Source organism: Caloenas nicobarica, chromosome 6, assembly GCF_036013445.1.
Source record: "Caloenas nicobarica isolate bCalNic1 chromosome 6, bCalNic1.hap1, whole genome shotgun sequence".
Taxonomy (NCBI): domain Eukaryota; kingdom Metazoa; phylum Chordata; class Aves; order Columbiformes; family Columbidae; genus Caloenas; species Caloenas nicobarica.
The window spans coordinates 20472250-20493219 of NC_088250.1; the positions used below are offsets into that span (position 1 = coordinate 20472250).

At 36.1% G+C, this 20970-nt stretch overlaps 1 protein-coding gene across 2 annotated transcripts in view; it reads left to right on the forward strand.

Moving 5' to 3' along the window:
- Positions 1-6: 6 nt before the first annotated feature.
- Positions 7-20970, forward strand: part of SLC25A12 (solute carrier family 25 member 12) — a 50198-nt gene continuing 29234 nt past the window's right edge. The window contains exons 1-5 of one of the 2 annotated variants that reach the window (XM_065637299.1): positions 7-101; positions 647-700; positions 6472-6614; positions 11839-11954; positions 19890-20029. In XM_065637299.1, the coding sequence (XP_065493371.1) occupies positions 90-101; positions 647-700; positions 6472-6614; positions 11839-11954; positions 19890-20029 (465 nt within the window). In that variant the 5' untranslated portion in view covers positions 7-89. Of the gene's footprint in view, positions 102-143; positions 332-646; positions 701-6471; positions 6615-11838; positions 11955-19889; positions 20030-20970 lie in introns of those variants that run through there. The other variant, XM_065637298.1, reaches the window with a different exon arrangement.

The window sequence follows — 20970 nt, forward strand, 5'->3', positions numbered from 1 at the left end:
CACAGCGCTGCGCTGAGGCGGCGGCTGTTGCGGCGGCGCGGCGGGCGGGTGGCGGCGGGCGGCTCCTCCTCCTTCTCGCCGGGCGCAGCATGGCGGTCAAGGTGACTCTCCCCCTCCGGGGCTTGTGGCCGGAGGAGACGGGCGGACCCGCCGCCTGCCCGCGCGGGGCGGCCGGGCGGGGGGCGGGCGGAGGCAGCCGCTGCTGCGGGAGCCCCGCGGGGGGCCCGGGGAAGCCGCGGCGGGGGCGGTGATGGCGGGGCAGCCCCGGGGGAAGGGGCAGCGCAGACTGCCCTGCCTCCGCCTCCTGAAGTGCGGCGGAGCGGCTGCGGGGGTGCGGGCCGAGGGCCCGGCGGGTGCGGGGCGGGCAGGGCCCGGCGGGCGGTGGCGGCTGGGGCTGGGGCCGGGGCGGCTGGGGCCGCTGGGGCCGGGGCGCCGCGGCTCTTGCAGGCAGCCAGGGTTTGACGGCTGTCAGCGCCCCGGAGCCCGGCACAGCCCCGCGGGCAGCGCAGGGGGCTCGCGGTGGGGATGGGCCCGGTCGGGTCGGTGCAGGGCCTGGCGGGGCTGCCCCGTCCGGCCACACGGCGGTTTTTATCTACGCGCTGTCAGTAGCACTGATACCGAAGCGTTAACTTACTTGTGTTTACAGGTGCAATTAACCAAAAGAGCGGATCCTGCCGAGCTACGAAATATTTTTTTGCAGGTAAAAAGATCTGTTTAATGTTGTTTGAGTGACAGACTTTTATTCCTTGTGCTGCCAGCAGTTTGCTACAGCATCATACACGTGTCGTGCTTGTGGGTCGCTTAAAAGTTTTCTTTGCAGGCACAGTGTATTGGAAGGGTCTTCAAGCGCTGAGGAGAAACTGCTCCAGACACAAATTGTGATTAATCATTTCCAAATGATAAATAATTTTATGAGGTATTTTCTGGTTTTTTATAAAGCAAGTAATTATAACCATAATTAAGCACTGTATTGTTTTTTAATACACTTTTGCAAGAGTCTAAAAAATTCTTCTTCCATGGCTGTATGTTTTGTTCATGGGGTTTTTATGTGTTCCTCTTTCAAATGGATGGATAACTGGCAATGTTTTTGGAAGTTAAAACTGGTTTCTTAAGGTTGACCTATTTCATAATACCATCTCTTGCAGGGCATTAGAATTAACATATATAAATAACCGTGTGGAGCTTTCTCTGTTCCCCTTAATAACGGTGAAGCATGATATGAAACAACAATCCAGTAAATCCTAAAACTTTGATAATATGGTTTGAATCAGGAAGATGGAATACGAAGAACAAATGTGTTTTAGGTCCATAGTTGGACTGCTGATATCTCCAAAATCACTAACATACCTTTTTTTCCCCTTTATGTTGAATATTATACAATATATTCCAGAAGCTTTACCATATGAGAAAGGAAAAAATATAAAACTAAGTATTGGAGCTAATACTGTAAATAATAATATCTATTATTCCATCTTTGACATGTATCTTTTGATCATAGAATGTCCTGAGTTGGAAGGGACCCACAAGGATCATCGAGTCCAGCTCTTGTCCCTGCATATGACAACCCCACAGTTCACACCGTGTGTCTGAGAGCGTTGTCCAGTCTCTTTTTGAACACTGTCAGGCTTGGGGCCGTGACACCTCCCCGGGGAGCCTGTTCCAGTGCTCCAGCACCCTCTGGGTGAAGAACCTTTTCCTAATATCCAACCTAAACCTCATCTGGCACATCTTCCTGCCATTCCCTCGTTCTGCCAGTTCCCCATCTTACCATATTATCTAACAGTTTCCATATGTGATAAGAAGATGGGGATACCTTTTTGCCTGAGAGGGAGAAGTTATATCTCAACCATAATTTTGGCAGATTTTTGCTTTTGCATACTGAATTACACTGGTAATGTTGCTTGAGTGCTAAAACTTAGAATGTTGGAATCAAACTCTGAAAGCCCAACATTTAGTTTCTAGTAAAAAATCTTCCATCACGGGTTCATTTGTTGTTGACATGATGTTAAGCTTTTGTAGATAAGGAATACAGTAGAGTATGTTAATAAAATAAGCAACACAGAAATATTATTTTTAAAATACATGTAAAAATGTGTGGCTCTAGAACACACAGCTGTTCCAACTGTTTTGCAAGACATTTTTGCATGTTTGATTGCAAAAAAGTGAAATGTGATCTCAAAATATGGTATTCAACTTGGAAGTGTGAACTTTTAATGATTCTTGACTTTCAGTCAGTACAAGTGCTTGCTTTTGGAAATAAGGAAATTGTTTTGGAAATTTTTAAGGAAAGTCCTTGATTTTGGTCATACAGGGAAAAGTGGAGAGGAAGAACATTGTACAACTGGTTCTTGAATATGTCTCTCTGACAATATATATTTTATTGACCTAAAAAAGCCGACAGTCTACTGGTTTTAAACCAGCTTTTTTGGTCTTCTTCATGTCTTTCTTATAATCTTCAAAGAAACATGCAAATTAAGTTGTGGGTTGGTTTGTGCTCTGAGGAATAAAAAATACAAAAGCTCTCCTGTCTCCTCTTGAGTATCTGAGATTTGGAGTAAAAAGAAACGAACAACACAGACTCCTCTGGCAGAGAAAGAGAGTATATATTTTTTTTGGATTGTATTTGTTTCTGATTGAATTAGAAATTGTGGGTTTTTTTTGAATAAGTAGCAAGTGAACATAGTTGCAAAGAGAACCCACTCTTTCCAAGACTTAAGTTGTAGAGAGGTTTGTTCTGAAATGCCGCCATGTTGCACACAGCAGGGATCAGATACGTTGTGCTTTTTGCAGAGGGTGCCGGCCTGTTCTATGAGCTTCAGCTAAAGGGCGTGCATTCCTTCCTAAATTTGGCTTCCCTTGGAAATGGGCACAAGGGAAGATGTGGACTCCAGGCCTCTTCGGCATCCACCTTATTCATAGAGAGTGGACTTAAATTTCTGTCTGTTCATGTGTGTCCTCTAATGTAATACGTATCCTCCCTCCATCCAATTTACGTTGTACCTTAATGGATGCTTGATGTATACATTTCTCTTAGAATTTCTGAAGCTTACTATATATTTTAAAAATATTTAAACCATTAAAAATCTTGTTTGACTTGTATTTTAAAAATGTGCTATTATTTCTGTGTAATCCTGTAACTGCGAAATGCAGGCATTGAAATGTCATGTTTGTACACCATCAAAGAAGGTACCTCTCAGGTGTTTGCTAAGCACTGACTTCAGTAGCAACCATAAAAGAATAAAATGGAAATTCACTGAAGGATAAAAGGGTTATGTAGAACAACAATTATCAGATTTTAGTGATCTTTCATTCTTTTTTCTTAGGCAAGACACAGTCAGCCCTCAGGGAATACGGTTGAATTATTCCCTGCCTGCTGAATGCAAGTGGAACCTGCTCCAGCAAAGCAGAGAAAGAAACAAAAACAAATTTCCAGTTTTAATACAGGAAACTTCACTTCCGCTTGCCCTTAAAATTGTCCTGAATCTCTTGCTCATAACTTAGCTTAATTTAAATAGCAAATGTTAAGCGTATCCATGAGTATCTTTTGTTTTGGAACTTCTTTCTGCTCTGTCCAGATAAAATCACTGGGATGGAAGACCCCTTCAAATTGAAAGCTAATGAATTTTTCCAAGAAAGCATTGTTTCTGGAAGTGTAGCGATACCTAACCCTGTATTGTACAAATAGATTTTTTGTGTGTTCCTGTTGTGTGACGATGTTTAAAAAAACATCTCATGCAAATTCATCAAGTGCTTTCTTGAGGCAGCCTATAAATGTATAGTAAGAATTTTGTATTTTAAAGTAATATAACTCAAGACTGAGGAAAGTACAGATGTAATTGATGTGTTATATTTTACATGCAAATTAAAATGTAATTTACAATTGCCTGTTTTGTGCTAAAAGATTCTTGACTTCAGTCGTATGGTGAAAAGGTAACTTGAGGACAAATGTAAATGCATGCCAGAAGGGAATAGCCTCACTACTTTGTCAGACCTTAATTCATTGGGTTGCTGCCAAGCTCTTTCAAAATACCATGACCTTCTCATATGGAGCTCAATGTATCTGTCGATTAATTATTTTTGTCTAAAAATTTTTTTAACAAAACTTCCCCCACATCTTTGTTTTGTAAAACAATTTGGTATTTGTAATAAACTCAGTTAAATTGGTGTCTGAAGAAAAAAAGATGATTACATTTAAATGTTGACTGTTATTGATATGCCCTCAACTGTCATACAGTTGAATTCCATTATTCTTGAAGATATGCTCAACATTCTGCATGTTGGATGGTCCTTCACATATGAAACTTCCTTTGGATTGCATCTCTTGCAGCAGAATTGTGCTTCATAATGCATTTTTTAGTCACTTCTGTATATGACTGAGAAGAGCGCCTTTCTGAGTTGATTCAGTGAAGCCACAGTTTGATTATATTGTCACTTCAGCAGTAGTGCTGAATTAAAGGATTCCTGTCCACTGCTTCGTGTTCCTGTTTTTTGGAAATAATCTATTTTAATTCTGGGTTAGTTCAATAATCTGGTTCGTGATGCAGTCTTGCCATTTGGCTATCACACAGCTACAGGGTGGAAGAGGGAGACGTGGTGAGCTGATGTGAGAGGCTCATGTTGTGGAAGAGATACAGGAGATACATAAGCAGGCGTTGATGCTGACGCGAGCTCCTTTATGCTGAAATAGCGTCCTGACTGAACTGGCTGGGTTGCACACAGCTGAATGAGCGTGAGACATGTGAATGATCCCCATTATCGCAACGGAGTGTTACACCTTCACAGGTATTGTGTGGAGGTCTGAATGTTAATATTCCAATTCGTGTGGGTCCCTGGCAGAGTAAGGGCCTGTTTTGTTATTCTTTCACCTAAAGCTGTGTTAACTGAATCAAGATACAGCAGTACTTAGTGGAAAAGTTACAAAGCACCGATAAGGTGGTTAACTAAAGCTTGAATTCACTAGCATAGATGTTGCATGTGGAGGGCTTTGCTGTTTCCTTTTCTGCAACAAATGCTTATTTAGTCATTTTTAATGACTAGAGCCTAGAAAGGCAAATTACATTTTTCCAAATGAATTAAAAATCACTACTTCTATTGCAAATCAGAAGTCTAATGAAACAGCTGTGTAGTCTTGTAAATTCACTTTTTCAGACCAAACACAGTTCTTTGTACATATGTTTGAAGGTCTGCATCTAAGTAGACTGTAAAAGTAGACTCTACAGTAGAGAACAAACAGAAGAGAGGCATTTTAAACTATTAAATAAGCTTTGCTTACAGGTTTGGTAAGCAAATGCTGAGGAACAAACTCAGTCATCAAACTGGATGGGGTTGCAGTAGGTCAGTGAACTAGAAATGTTTTGTGAGCTACTTTCCTGTCTTCAAGGATGCAAACATAATTTAACTTTGCAATCTTAAAACTTAAGTTTTATTTCTAAGATTGCTGCAATATCATAAATAAACAAATTTTTTTCCCCTGCAACTATACTGGCATCTTGAAAGAAGGTCTGAAGGGTATGAACTTCCATAACACATTTCTCTTTTATTCATCACTTGTGATGTTTTCTACTCCTGACTTCTCTTGTTCTTAGTTTAAGATTGATATTACGTGGAATAACTGGACAGCTGAGGGCGTGGAATTTGCTTTATGCTAAAAAGTTAATTTTTAATTTAAACATGACCTATAGATAAGAACAAGTGATAAGAACTAATGATTTGAAACAGAAAAGTAAACATTAAGCGTACTGATACAGACATGTGGCAGTTTTCTTGGTGTTCGAGTAGTAAAGATGTACTTTGTTATTTTATTTTTAGTTAGCTTTATTAATACTTACATTCTATAATTCTAAAATTTGTCTGTGATTTTTATTTTAAAATTTATTGTTAATCACATAAAAACTCAAACTAAAACATTTCAGTTGACTCAAATATTTTTTGTCTGCATGCACTTTTACTTAAATGAAGAATACCAAAACTATTAGTTTTAGGATAAAAATTGATCTGAAGATTTATTTCTCACAAAAAGAGAGAAGAAATAATATTTTCCAAACTAATTATAATAATGATCAGGAACAATTATTCAGAAGATACCTGCTACTAGAAAGAGTAAGAAAATTCATGTGCTGTGTTTTCACAGTGTAGCTGCAAATGCAAAACTACGGCAGGGCTGTAATTTTTATAAATTTATACAATTACCTGACAGTTTCTGAAAGTATGTAATTGGGTTTTTATTAGACGGTATTGTTCATTATGTGAACACATTTATTCTACAGGAATAATCTGTTGTTGTTGGTACACAACTAGTGTAGTAACGCTATTAGTTTAATCAGGCCCTTTAATTTCAGAGCAGTTAGGTGCAGACAGTTGTGCACCATTTTAAGAAATTCAGTAAAGATACTAGTTTGGTGATCACTGATAATTGGCTTCTAAATGGGTTCCTTTTTGTTTCTCTGGTTTTGTTTTTTATTTTCACTCCAGTATGCCAGTGTTGAGAAAGATGGTGAGCATTACATGACCCCAGAAGATTTTGTGCAAAAATACCTGGGACTTCATACAGATCCACGTTACAATCCTAAAACGGTGCAGCTGTTGGCTGGAGTGGCAGATCAAACAAAGGATGGGTGAGAATTTTGCTTTCCATTAGCTTGTAATGCCTTGGTAAATGCGTGAGTGAATGAGTTTGGTAATTTCATCTTCTAAAATACATTATTGATTTTATTACACTTGAAGCTTACTTAGATGACAAGTTTTTTTCTCAAGTACAATAGACTATGAATTTGTGGAAATTGGGAAAAAATAAGATGTTTAACATGCATTTTTTAATTTAAGATTTGTTTTAATGGAGTTTTAACAATTGCTACAAATGCAGAGGAAGTTGAACTGCAAATAAGTTTAATGTAGTATGGTTGCCTTGGAAAAGTTATTTTCTGTATACTCACGTCCATGATTAGCCACTATGTAGAGTCTTTAGTACCGGTAATTAAGATGGAAATATGGAAAAGCTTTCTTATTTCTGTAGCGTGCTGTTCAGATCAAACCACTGAGGCCTTTTTTAAAGTGCTGGCTATTAGTAAAGAGAGACAGACGCTAATGACTCTATGAAGGAAGGTGGTGTTTGCCTAATCAAGATAAAGTCACAGCACATAAAGCTTTGCCAGCTCTGCTTACAGATGATATCACTTGCTTTTAGACAATTCTCTGAAGCTGATTTACAAAATATCCCCTCCACGGAGGCAATACCCTCTAACTCACTTGTCTTCAAAGGAGCCTTTTCTCTTGCTGTGTGGAGGCTTCTAGCTTTGGCCATGGATTGTAGTAGGGAGTGTGGACATCGTTAAGGTAAAGTGAGAAGGTTAAGATCTATCTGAGAACAGGTCAAGAATGCAGAAGGGAGTGGATATTTTGTAGAGAAGAGAAAGGTACTGTTAAAACAGTATACAATATGTTGGTAAATATATAGATGTAATTTATTTTAAATTGAAAGCCCCTTAAATTCCTTGGATTTGTGAGTCTAAATCTGACCTTTGACATCACTTAAATGTTTTTTGCTTTCCTGTGTTCTACTTTAGAATATTTTATGAATTTGCGTAGTGTCCTGAGCAGTTTGCAAAGTATCTGTGCTTTACAAATGAAATTGTATCTGCTGTAAACATTTTACACACAAGTGTGGAATCTCCTGTTTGATCTAATGTTACATGATTGGGTTTTTTTATAAACCTGCAGCATTTTGATAATACGTTTGATATATACATATATTTGATAAGTCCAGATAACCTGTTTCTCTGTTTGCAATACATGGCTTCAGTTTGTTGCATTGGTATGGATTGAAAAGACCATTTTGTATGTATCTGTTGAAATAACAGTCTAATTGATGACTAGTAAACTAACATGTTGAGTATCTTGTTTTTCTGAAACCTGTTTGTTATCTTTTATGTTGTGCATTTCTTCAGAAAATGTCTCATAAAAGGATCTTTCTTACACTAAGAAATCAAAAATTTGTTGCTACAGCAGAACTTTGTAGCATCACTACAGTGGTTGAAGCATCGCTTTTTTGTTGCTTTCCCTGTGAATATATATATATATATATACTTTTTTCCCCCTTTCTTTTAAATCTGGGTATTATTTTAAGCGTGAGAATCAGATATGGGTAAGTATGCTTTATCTACTTCTGTATGGACACAGTGGGAATGGGAATTATTACTGTATGATCTGCAGTGCAAGATGTTTGTCTGAATACTTGTCTGAAATTTATTTTTGTAAGTGTTTTAATCTATATTTATCTCTTATCTGTACTTCATGTGAAGAATTTGTTATACCTCCATCATAACCTTCTGTTTATTTATTTACTTTTCCATTCACATTCTTCCATTTGTAGTGAGCTGTAATATATCAAAATCCAGACTCTAATAATTATATCATCTGCACAGAGAGTTTAATTTGTAGCATGAATAATTATTGTAATCTCCAGCTGAATTCTGGAATGCGTTACATCTTTCCAAGGACTTAAAGTTTCTTTATGAAGTCCAAGGAAGTATCAGTAGTCCTATTCCATACATATATTTGTAAATTAAATGACAGCCCAATGTCACACAGCAAGTCATTGAGAAGCTTTGGGTTCTGTTACGAAATTTCATTCCTGTATCTGCTATCATATTCTCTTAGCCTTGCTTGCCCTTCAAATAAATACTCAAAGTGTTCTTGGTAACTTTTCTTTGTTGATATTTTTTTATTTTATTTAGGTTTAAGTTTGACACTTTAGAAAAAAGAGCACATTTTGGAACTCACTGTCTATAGGAATATGTTTAAAAAAATGGGGTTTTTTAAACTTTTTTCTGATGGTAACTTGATCATTACTTAACTGTTCCAGAGCACTATTGCCTTCTCCCATTACTACAGTACAAGATCGGTTTGCTTTAGTGAAACTGTATAAGGTAGTTCTTAAAACAGATGACTCTTCCCTTTCAAAGTGTTTATTTCTCATTGTTACAAATGCATGTTCTGAAAAATTATTGTGATGAGCTCTAAATTAGAATTTGGCCTGAACTACCTTGTCTGCTGTTTAATACAGTGGGATTTCACTGATGCTGTAAGCATTCCTGTATCTTCAGACTGCAGGCACTAGTTTTGAAATTAGGATAAATATTCTCCCCAAATAAAGCACTGATGTATGTGTGCCAAAACCAGCTTCACAATTACATAAGTCAATTAACATTAGTAGGTATTACAGTTTTAAAATAAAAATATTTTTATTTTCTTCTTCCTTCAAACCTTCCAAATTTCACAGTAGTAATTCAAAATTGTTCATTTTAATTGCTTGTTTCTGGGTACGTTTTTATCAGCATACCATTCTTAAAATTTGTAATTGTGTTCTTAAGCAAAGTCCTGAAGAAAGAGTTGGTGTTTCACATAACAGAGAGTCACAACAGAGCTATACGTAGTGTCTAAAAGCTATATTGTGTGGGGAAAAATAGCAAGGAGTTGTAGCAGGAAAAAAGGGAAGATAAAGAAGAACTGTAAACACGCAGCTTACTTTGTGTGCTTTTGAAGGGTAATGGTACAAAGGAAATAAGAGGAAAAGAATTTTAAAAAAATGTTACAGGTAAAATGAAAGGTGAGTGATTTGATATTGTTGTGGAGTCTGTAATGCAGCAGGTTCACTGAATGGTGCTTGAGTAGCGCCTGGGTGGGAAGCCCCATCATTCTGTTTAATCCACCTCCTGTTATCTCTGCCCTAATGGATGATGGAGGATCACAGGGGACATCCCTGCACTTGGGCATTGCACCTTGGATGTCTGGGAAGGAAATTGAGTGTGTCTGTCTCCTTTTGCTGTAGGCACTGTTAAGGTGAGACCTCTGAAGACAGCTTCTTTCAGGTTCAGGCTTCTACAAATGCATTCTACAGAGATTGTCACTTGCTTCTGTCAGTTATAAATCTTCCTGGTTAGAAATTAATTTATATGTCAGGTTTACGCTTGTATATGAGGTATATTTTGAAATGATAGTATCTGGAATTATTTTAAAGGATATTCTGTTTCTCTGATACTAAGCTCTTATTTATCAAGGCCATCCTTTGGATGAAACTGACTTTGCATCTGAAGAACCATTCTCACATCTCTGATTTTTGTGGGTAAAGTGCGACAAATTAATATAATAATTCTGTAGTTGCCATATCTTAATTCCTTTTAAAATCATTACATTTTTTTCTATATTTTCTGTATAATGCATACATGCAAGAATGTTAACATATGTAACCTTTTTTAAAGTATCTCAATTTGCTTTATGTGCACTTTGACAGAGAAAGACTAGCTAAGCTAATGAAAAGTGTGGCTTGGTTTTCTTTTTTTTTTTCTGTAGAGAACAGAAGTTATACTTATCTCTTTAGCATCAAGCAGTATATGTGTGAAGTAATCACTATGAGCTAATGATCTCCTATGAGCAGTACTAAATTCACATCAATTATGTACATTTTCTAGGAAAATTTACCATCTACAGTGATACTCTATGTTTTAACAGCATCTACTAAAATAGTATTTTTTTGTTTAATTAAAAAATGCAATTAAAATTCCCACCGATAATTTATTTGATGCTAAAATAGATATCACATCATTTATTTCTATAAACTGAGCTCAGGAACTTCTAACTGGATGCAATATTCTAAGTCATCAAGCTAAGTCCCCTATTTTTACAAGAATGAAAACACACAATAGTTTTAATAAACCAAGTTTGCTGTTAAAACTTAAGGTTTTTGCTTGCAGTATTCTGGAGAGGCCACAGTGTATGGCTGCTCTAAATATGGACACGTGATCTTGTTCTTGTGCCAACGTTATCCTTTATCTTTTCCTGGCTTAGGGCTTATCTTTCTGCAGCTGTACTTACATATAGCATTAGGATCCCTTCTGAATGTTTTTTTCTGTTAGTCAGAATAAGGTGAGTTCCTCTAGAAAAGTTATTTATGATTATCCTAATAAGTTACCAGTGCATACATTCAAGCCTTACTTTATGCATGTTAAACACAAGGACTTGGATTTCTGTGCAGCCTTCCAGAGATGTGGGAACCCTGTGTGGGGATCCTGCTGCTTCCCGGTCTCGCACAGAAACAACTTTCCTCTTGCATCCTGAGGTGCATTTTTCTGTATGGTGACTGTCTTGCATACACAGCTCAGAATCTTGTGATCTGCTGTTACACTCAAACCCTTCCCTGTCTTGGTCATGTCCAACTGTCCTTTTGTCCAGATATTGGCATGGTTTCTGTCTTTCTTTGTTGCCCTCATGTACATGACTTTCCAGTTCATGTTATATTTGAAATGTAGTATTTTTCCTGTACACATGGTAAAGTATAACTTTTTCTGCACCTGTTTGTTTTTATGAATGTTATACTTTATTTTAAGAAAATACGTATATTGTATATTCCTACACTTGCATTAAATTATCTTTTCTTTCTCAGTAGAAATACATGTATAAATTTGTAATATAATGACAGCCCTCTAAATTTCATGGTAGAATTTCTGTGGGTTTTTTATATCGTAAGTGCTGTGTGCTTACATTTATAGTTACAAGGTAATAAATTGTAGGTGTTCTCTGACAATTGATTATATTTTGTTGTTGATAGATACGAATAATTTAGTCCTTTTGTAGAGGAAGAAATGGAGTTGCATAAAGGTTAAGTAACTACGTAAATGTAACAAACACTTTTTTTCAGTTTGTAGTGTGGAGTCTTAACTTTTTTATTAGAATTTTATTTAAATAATTGTATCTTACCATTTTCTAGAGCATCAAACACAAAATATCACTGGTATTGTGAATATTTTTTTGAAATCGTTCTAACATCTGTATTTTCCTTTGTAGGTTGATTTCCTATCAAGAATTTTTGGCGTTTGAATCTGTTTTGTGTACTCCAGATGCAATATTCATTGTTGCTTTTCAGTTATTTGACAAGAGTGGCAATGGAGAAGTAACATTTGGTAAGAATATCTAAAGAAAAAAACACTTTGAGAAAGTGGTTGTAATAGTATAAATTGCAATAATGGTTCATCACCATTGGTGCATACAAATGCACATTGTGCAGTACTGGACCAATTTCCTAAGAGTTTGCATGAGTAAAGCATTTTTTTTCTTTCAAGTAATACAAACTTAAGAAATACACAGAAACAAAATATATTTTGCTCTGTCTTCTTGAATCAAGTTTTTTTCATGTTCCTGAAGTAGTTAATACAGTGCTGTTTTGTATGGTGTCATCCTAACTAAAATTCTATGTCATGAAGGATTTTAAAAATATGTTCTGGATCTCCAAAGATCTTTGAAGAATTGTCATTAGATACAGTGACAGCTCAATATAGAAATGAAGGAGGTCTAATCTTTTGAATTCCTAGTTTAGCATTCCTTTTCTTGAGGAGCAAATCTTGCTTTAATTTTATGAGAGTAACTTCCAGCTAGATCATATATTTGAAAAATTAAGAAGAAAACATGGCCTTTGAGTTTTCTTACTTCTGTTTTTTTACCTAATCACATAAATTAGTAATTGGACAAAATTCTTTAGGTTAACTATGCTGCTTTATGATGTTGCTAAATAACTGTTATTAACATTGCAGTTTAAGGAGGCCTAGGTTTTATTTTTAAAGCTTCATATGTTTATGAAAAATAGATAAGTCAATGCTAAGAATTTTAATAAAATGGAATGAGAATTAAGTGTTATTTCTATCCAAAAGAATAAAGCTCTCAATAAAGAAAATACAAACTATGCTTGGATTTGTAACCACTTGCTGTTTGTACTATTTCATTCTTACGAAAATTGTTGCAACTTGTTGAAAAAAAAATGCAAGTGTCTTTTTATGGAAACAAACTGCTTGACTTACCATGTCTGTTAAATTACATTGTTAACTGAAGTGTCAAATACTAAGTGATTTGGATACACAACATCTTGAAAAGAAAATCTTTTAGAACTTCAGTAAAGGTGAAGTCAGTAAATGCAGTCATTAGGAAGTAGACAAACTACTACAATCAGTGTGACCATGTTAATGATGGTGTATTTAATAATCTCACAAAACAGGGATCTGCACTTTGTAGTTCTCATGAGCACACTTGAAATAGCTGGTTCTGTAAATTAACAAAAAGTAATTTCAGATTTTATACAGATTACTCAATCGCATGTCATTATATTAAAGGCTAAAAGAACAACACAAACAAGAGACTGTAAAACAGAAAATTGCACAATTTTCCCGTAACTTTCTCACTGATTTTTTTTTATAAGGCTGATAAATCTTGAATAGGAAATTCTTTAGGGAATTTAAAATTTACTATTGGTTTCTTGCTTTTACAAAATCAATTATATTGCAATTATTACTGTATTTAATAGTATTTGTAACATGTCAATGGTACATATTTTTGTGCTACAGTTCCCACATTTATTGCTGTTTTTTTCTTTTTGTTCTTAACATGGGCTACTTATTTTTACTTCATAGGCATATCATACAAATTAATGCATGTGGGAAAAATGTGAATGATGACATATGACATGTTCAGTATTTGGTAACTCTGCAGTCAATTTCCAAGTCAGTCTTGTGGCCTGTAGAGGCTGTTTTATGAGTCCTGCACTCTTTCATTTTCGCACCACATAAGCAGAAATGTACAGAGTTTACTTCATGTAAAACCAGGAGACTATATAAAATTAAGTCTTAAAAGTTTTAATAAATTATTAGGAATATACTGAAATGGAGTAACTTTAGCCAATTGGTGTGAGAATTGCTATCAGACAAGTCAGCTCTTCTTCATGAGCATGTAATGTATCCAGTATCTGCAGATAAACCATGTTGGTTATGCAAGCAAACATGAGTCAAGATTTTCTAGCTCAGATGCAGTGCTATGTGGATGTGATTGCGTTAATTCCAAAGGTAACTCAAACCACTAAGTCTTGCCAGAAGTGACATGGATTTACTGAGGTTTTTCTGCACTGTGCTTCTGGAACAAGGGGTGGAGGTGCTGGAAAGTGGAAGACGGAATCAACTTCGGTCTGTTAGGTCAGTAAGTTGGACCCAACACTGGCCTTGCTGGACATGAGATAATGTCTCAAATCATTTGGGTATGACTGTGTGGTATTTTTAAAAAATATCCTGATTTCATCCAATTTTCAGTTATTTGGAGAAAATTAAATGTACTTGTTGATTTTTAGAGCTGGCTCTGTATTTGAAAGCAAGTTGCTCCAGTTGGGTTCATACCCCTTTTTTAGGATTTATTTACTGACATGGACTTGGGCCATACCTGAGCACTTTTGCTTCTTGCAGTTCTCTTGAGCCTCAATCTGCCACTTGTCTCTTCAGAAGTTTGGCTTCCAACTCTCCAATGAGGAAACTATTAATTAAACTGTATTACAGATGAACCTCTGTCTTATGAGTTGAGAAATAGAAGAGGACAAAGAGTTTGTGATTCTTTAGAAACCATTTGGTAGAAATACTTGTCAGCCGTGCTTTGCTGCTCACTGTCTTTGTCGTTGTCTGTGCAATATCATATGTTAACGGGCACTGTTGAAACAGGAAGCCTTCTGTCACTTTAATGTCATCTATTTTCCTATTGCTTTGGAACATTTTTCCAGGAGTTTTGGACACCCAGAAATCCTGTATGAATGACTGCCATAAATGTGCAGATGGTGTGCTGCAATTTTTGTGTAGAAGGTCCATTACAAGAATATGAAATTGGACCTACTTTGTATGAGCAAACTGTACAGCATGCTCAGGACTCTTCACATGTTTCAGTTGCACTGGACTTGCTGTCAACTTGGTGAATAAAAAGCAATAAACTAGCTATTTTAATAAGCCATTGTTACAAGTGACAGTGTAGTTTAAATGACTTTTTAATCATGAAGAAATAGAAAAAAGCATTTATTTTTATGTGGGAGAGAAAGTTCAGCTTTCCCTTAGTCAGGGCACGAAGTCTGAGGACACTGGAAGAAGGTGAGTGAGAAGAACAAGACAAAGGAGTTGAATATATATTGTTATGGTTCTTCGCTTTTGAATAGTAGTTTTCAGGAAACACAAATCACTCCTAGTACTCACTCCTTCTCCATTTCCAAAAGAGCAATTGGATTGAAAATGCTAGGATTTGGATTTAATCTTATGTATTCTGCTTTATAAAATATTATTTTCAACCATAAAGGCTAGAAACCTTTTAAAATGTAAAAAGAGAAAAAATCTCGTAGTCACATGGCTACAGATCTGAGGATATAAGAAAAACGCCATGTTTTTAGAAAGTGTGCTGTAAACTAGAACTGCTATTTTTCTTGGCTTCCTGGTAGCCCTGTTTAGTTGTCTGTTTTCAAGATGTCGTTTGCTTAACACATGCAGATAATGTAGGAAACATCACTGTATGTCATGACTTTCTTTTGTCCTCATGTATTTTGTTTGTTTCTTTCCTGTTGTATGATTCTTTCAGGTTTAAACCACAGTTCTTAACATTTGTGAGCAGTGCAGGATGAGAACTCCTCCTTATTTTTTACAATAATAATAATAATAGTAATAATAATAATATAGTATTAAGTTCAAAACCATAGTTCAGCAAGAGGGAACAGAAAAGGAGAACTCCACATTAAATTATATATATTGACAATTTGTTGTTATGGCTGTCACTAATCTTAACCTTAAACAGAACCACTAATCCTTTTAAAATAAGAGCAGAAATGTAATTCAATTATTTCTAGTTTAGCTTTCTCACTTTTCCTGCCACTTGTCATTTTGCTCTCCTGCCAAAGTAATCGTGTTATTTACATTTGGAACACTCTTCATATGCCTCTGTTGCATCAGGTGCTACAAAAAAAGTCTTTCTGCCTGTAATGGTGATTTTTTAATTTCATGCTTGAAAGTGAGAATATGTAAAATTTGCTCTTGGCAGAAATAGTGAAAAAATAGCAACAGAGAAAACATTAAAATGCATTATGTACATTAAGGGTGAAATATGTACAAATGGGACTGTAGTGGACTAAATAGATAGATTAAAAAACAGAACCAAACCCGCATTATTAAACAACAAACGTCTAGCATACTTATGCTAGTACTTAAAACTATCACATTTATATTTTTGTGTCTCTAACAAGCGTGGTTAATGTTTCATCACTGGTGAGAGGGAATGGCAAACTCTTGATGGCACTGGAATCGGTGAGATTTCCTCTCTGCTTCTTGGAGAGCTGATAAGTCACAATAACAGATACTACCTCAAGGCTTCCTTGGGGTACTGAGCTCATCCCCACTATGGGCCATCAACAAGACATCATAGTGTTTATGACTTAAAGTATTCTTCCTCCTGTGAAATTCAATATTGCCTAAAAACTTTGTTTTTCTTAGATCGTTTTTCTGAGCCCTATAGGTAATGGTGTTTGAGGGCGGCTGAGCCAGTCGTGTGCGCTGCCTGCAGATAGCTGCTCCAGGCATCTGTAATTTGTTTAAAATGATTGGGTGGGGAAATTCTGAAGCAATCTTGAGAGAATGTGTGTCGCCTTGGAGGTAATGTGCTAGTGCACTAGAGTAGTAGGTTTATTGTTCCTGGGGCTGGTGGTAAGTTGAGTATGTCATCAGGCTGCTGACTTGTATGCCTATCTGAGAACAAAATGCATTGCTATAAGCCTGGAGAGAAAGTTATCAGCTCAGTAGGAAAGAATTCCATTGCGGAAAGGTGAGCAAAGAGTAGGAGAAGACATTAGTAAATGAGCAACATGTGTCGACAGGGACAATGAATGCATTCTGTAAAATATCATACTAAAATGAAAGGGTTTAAAAATAATTTGCTGTTTGCCCCCTGCAGAATAGCTCTGTTGGACATTTGAAGTACTTGTAGTTTATCTTAATTTAGAAGCATTACTGGGTTTTGACTGAGTGAGATAAAAAAAAGGCAAAACCCCCCAGCATCTGTATCTTAATGTTACGTGTTTGCTTTGTTGTCAGTGCTTTGCTTCTGCTGTGAAAAACATAAATTAAAAATAAGACATTTGATTGTAATTCAGAGTGGTGAAAGTGTAGGTGATGATCACATTATGTATAATTTCTGAAATGAGATTGTCCGTTTTCTGCTTCTCATCACGCAAATTGTTAGCTGTCGTGGTGGCTATTTCCTTTAATATAAGAGACTAGCCAACAAAATTGGATTAAAAAGGTGTTCTTGATATATTGTGAAGAAAGCATTGCTACTCTTGAGTAGAAGTAGTAAATTTTAGTGCTTATCTAAAGATGTCTGAGAATCCCAAATGGCTTTGGAAAATTGCACTTAAGAGTTTCAATGGTTTTAACTGTGTTAGTTATTTACAATAGGTACACGGTTTTGCTCCTGTACCCCAAATGTTTCATAAATAAAGCCAACATGGAATCAGCTAAGCATTAGGTATGATAATATATCCTTAAACCCAAACTACTGTAACACATGTGGTATATGTTACTGATTGTGAGTGATTGACTGTGGAAGGAAAGTGGATGGCATCTCACTTTTCAGAGGAGCAACAGGCTAGTTAATCTGGATACCATTTCTTAAAGCTAGTTAGCCACTACTGGGCTTCTTCAAGTACCAGAACACTCAACTATTGAATATAAATTTATTAATTCATTTACCTGTATTATGTGCTGAAGAATCTTTACTTGTGATGTTGACAACTAGTTGCAAACATTTTTAGAAGGAAAAATCAATAGTGTAGAAAACACATTCTTGGTTGTTTTAGTAGTATACAATTAAACACTTGAATTAGAGTTATGAAAAGACCAGGGGCTTAAGTCTTATTAAAAATAATTGGAAGATCTGTCTATATGAGCATGTATGAATAATTTATCATAAGAACAAAAAGATATTTTTTTAACCTCTTGCTAAGTCTAAAAGAAGCGATCATTGGAAACAATTGAAAACACAATTTAAACTTTCTAGCTGCTTCAGCATGTTCTTTCCTAAGTTTTCATGAGGAGAACTCGGTGTATATGGGAAGTCAGTTTTAGGGGTGTGTGAGTAGTCACTACTTGGCACCCTATTAGTTCATTAGTAGCCAACAGACCCCACAAAGCAGACCTGTACTCTGGGCCATTCACAGTTCAGTGCCGTTTGCACACTCACTGGTGAGCTGCACTCAGCTGTTTGTGTTTGTGCTACATGGAGACTCTGGGGAGCTTGGTCAGAAGCTGCAGTGAATCACTGGTAGGTGGAGAATTTAAATTTACATCTCCTGGTTCCTTTGTCTCTAGCAATGATGAATAAATCTAGTAGAGACAAAACTTTCAAAGGAAGTATGGCAAAATAAAATAGTGTAGCACTGTGTATTGGGTGCTTTGTCTCTCATTTTCTTAACCCTTGCCTTTCATATTGATACCAGTGAATAGATATGAGTGGATAGGTACAGGTAGTCAAGGTAGTTTTAAGTTTCTTGTTTATGCGAATAACTGTTAGCCTACCTTGCAGTGGAAACTATGGTTTAAATTGGAGTTTTTTGACTACAGTCTGTGTTTGACCCTTTAGTAAGGGCTAAATTACACTTTGAATATGTAGTCTCAAACTACCTGTGAAGAAGGTGGTCTGGTCAAGGAATCCTACTTTGTATGTCCCCATTCTGAGACACATTTATTCTGAACTTTTCCCTTCCTTTCCTCACTGGGAACATAAAACTGTACAGTGATTTGCCTTGATTTGATCTAGAACTCGTAGAATGGCTATAGAAGTGAAAGAATGGTTGAATCAGTCCTTTAGCATAGAGAAAGCAACACATTTGCTCCAAGTAAATAGCTCTTGATGGAATTATCAAATGATATTAAAGTTCTTCTCATTGCATTTTGTCTTTTAGCAGAACTGTTTAACTCTAAACATATAGACGAGGTGTATTTTCAGCTAAAATACAAGGTGTTTCAGAAAGATGGACCTGATTTGAAATCACTATATTTTTGAAATTGGGTCTATCCTTTTGAAACACCCAGTATTTTGTACTTTATTTTAAATTTAAGCTATATGTCATATTTATTTTGGTTGTTAGCAGATTCTGGGTTAACTGATAAAAATGAATCAATTCAAGTACTTTGGAGTAGATCTTGGAAAGTGTTTCCATGGTACGGATAGATGTCCAGTGATACTGTCTGTGTGGTTGGATAATCTGCACCAAAGGCTTGTTTTGCAGCATGGCAATGCTGTGTATGAATAATGCATGCTTTTTTTTTAGATGTTTTTTGACTGAATTCAGATAGTGTGTTTGGCATTGAGGTTTCAGTTGTACAGTATACATACAGAGAATTCCATATTCTGAAATGACAGGTTTTTTTCTTTACCTCATTTAAAAGAGTACATCTCTATCTTCACTTATCTTAAAACATTTTAATAACTGAGACTACCAATTATGTTTTATAGGATTTGATTTTTGTACTAAGGCCTTATCAAAAGCTTCTAATAAGGTGCTTTCTGCTGAGTTAATGATATGTTTTAGATGGCATTTCTTATACCTATCTTTAATAGACATATTCAGACAGTGTGATTGTAATAATCAAGTTTCAATCAAACCATACTTAGTATGAAAAATATTGCGTGAGATTGTAATGCAGGTATTTGTGCTCTTGATAAAGGGCTTAATTTGACTCCTAGCAGAGACAGAGACCCACTATTGATTTTTATATCAGAATGCAAAATAGCTCTTATTTGTCATGTATGAGGGAAATTGCTTCTTAATTAAAACTAAATAAAACACTCACTCCAAGGTTTTATGCAGTAATACAAAAAGTATCATGTTGTGTCGCAAATGCGTTCTTATACAGGTCTGGATAGGTTTGGTTAGCAATTATTCTTAACAAACTAGAACACTTCTTAAACAGCCACTTAAAACATCCTTTGTTTGTACCCTTCCTGGAATGTTTGTAGATTTACTGTACCCCAAAGCTCACTTGCTGTTTTTCCCTCCCCCAAAGCAAATGTCAAAGAAATATTTGAACAAAGTCTTATTCATCTTCAAATCCCTTTCAACTGGGACTGTGAGTTCATTCGCCTGCATTTTGGACATAACAGGAAGAAGCATCTTAACTATTCAGAGTTCACTCAGTTTCTTCAGGTCAGTTGTTAACCTTCTTCCAAAGTAGAACTGAAATTCATTTTCACTTCTAATAATACACTAATACCATTATAAATTTTGAGCTTATTCTGGTAGTGGTAATCATTATCTGATACTAATCCTGAAAGTTATGATGAATTGTTATTTCTCCATACCAGTTCTGTAAGCAGTGTGTACTCATGGTGCTTTAACTTGAATACCATCCTATAAAAGAATGGGACTAAATATACTGTTTATGAAATTAACCATTTTACTGATTGTTGTTAAACTGGATTGAGGGTCTACTTTTTCTCTCATAGGAATTTAATAGCAAAACTAACCTCTACGAGAGAAAGATACCATCCTTAATATAACCAGTTGTTATTAACCATATAATCTCCCATAGAAAGGTTTTAGCTTCTGAGTTTTTCTCTGAGTTTTATAAATGTTATCCTAATACTTACCCTTGATTTCTCTCGCTGGCACATATGCTACCACATATATATTGGGAGTTCGGTCTTAAATACAGCCAGCTTTGCAGGAGGCAAATCTGCTTTCCTGAGATGTTGCTGAAACACCCTTTAGGGATTGGGCTTTAAAGATTTTTACTCATAGAACTAGACTTTGTGCTAAGCCAAAACGTTACAGTAAAAACATATTATGAATTTAACATTATATTAGAAGGAAGTAAAGGAAGACATCCGTTATAAAGGATGGAGGAAGAGTAAAGTAGAAGAAATGTAGGTTATAAATAATGAGAAAGGAGTTTGCAGAATTGTAGGTAATTGCACTGAATTCTGTAAATTAACATGCAGTGATCACCTAATGACATAACTTACAATTTTCTGTCTAGTAGACCTGAAGAAAATAGATGATGCACTTTCAGAGGTGGCTTTTGATACAAAATAGTGTTGGACATACTGTCCTAAAAGTAGGGAGTGATAGATGGAATAATTTGTAAT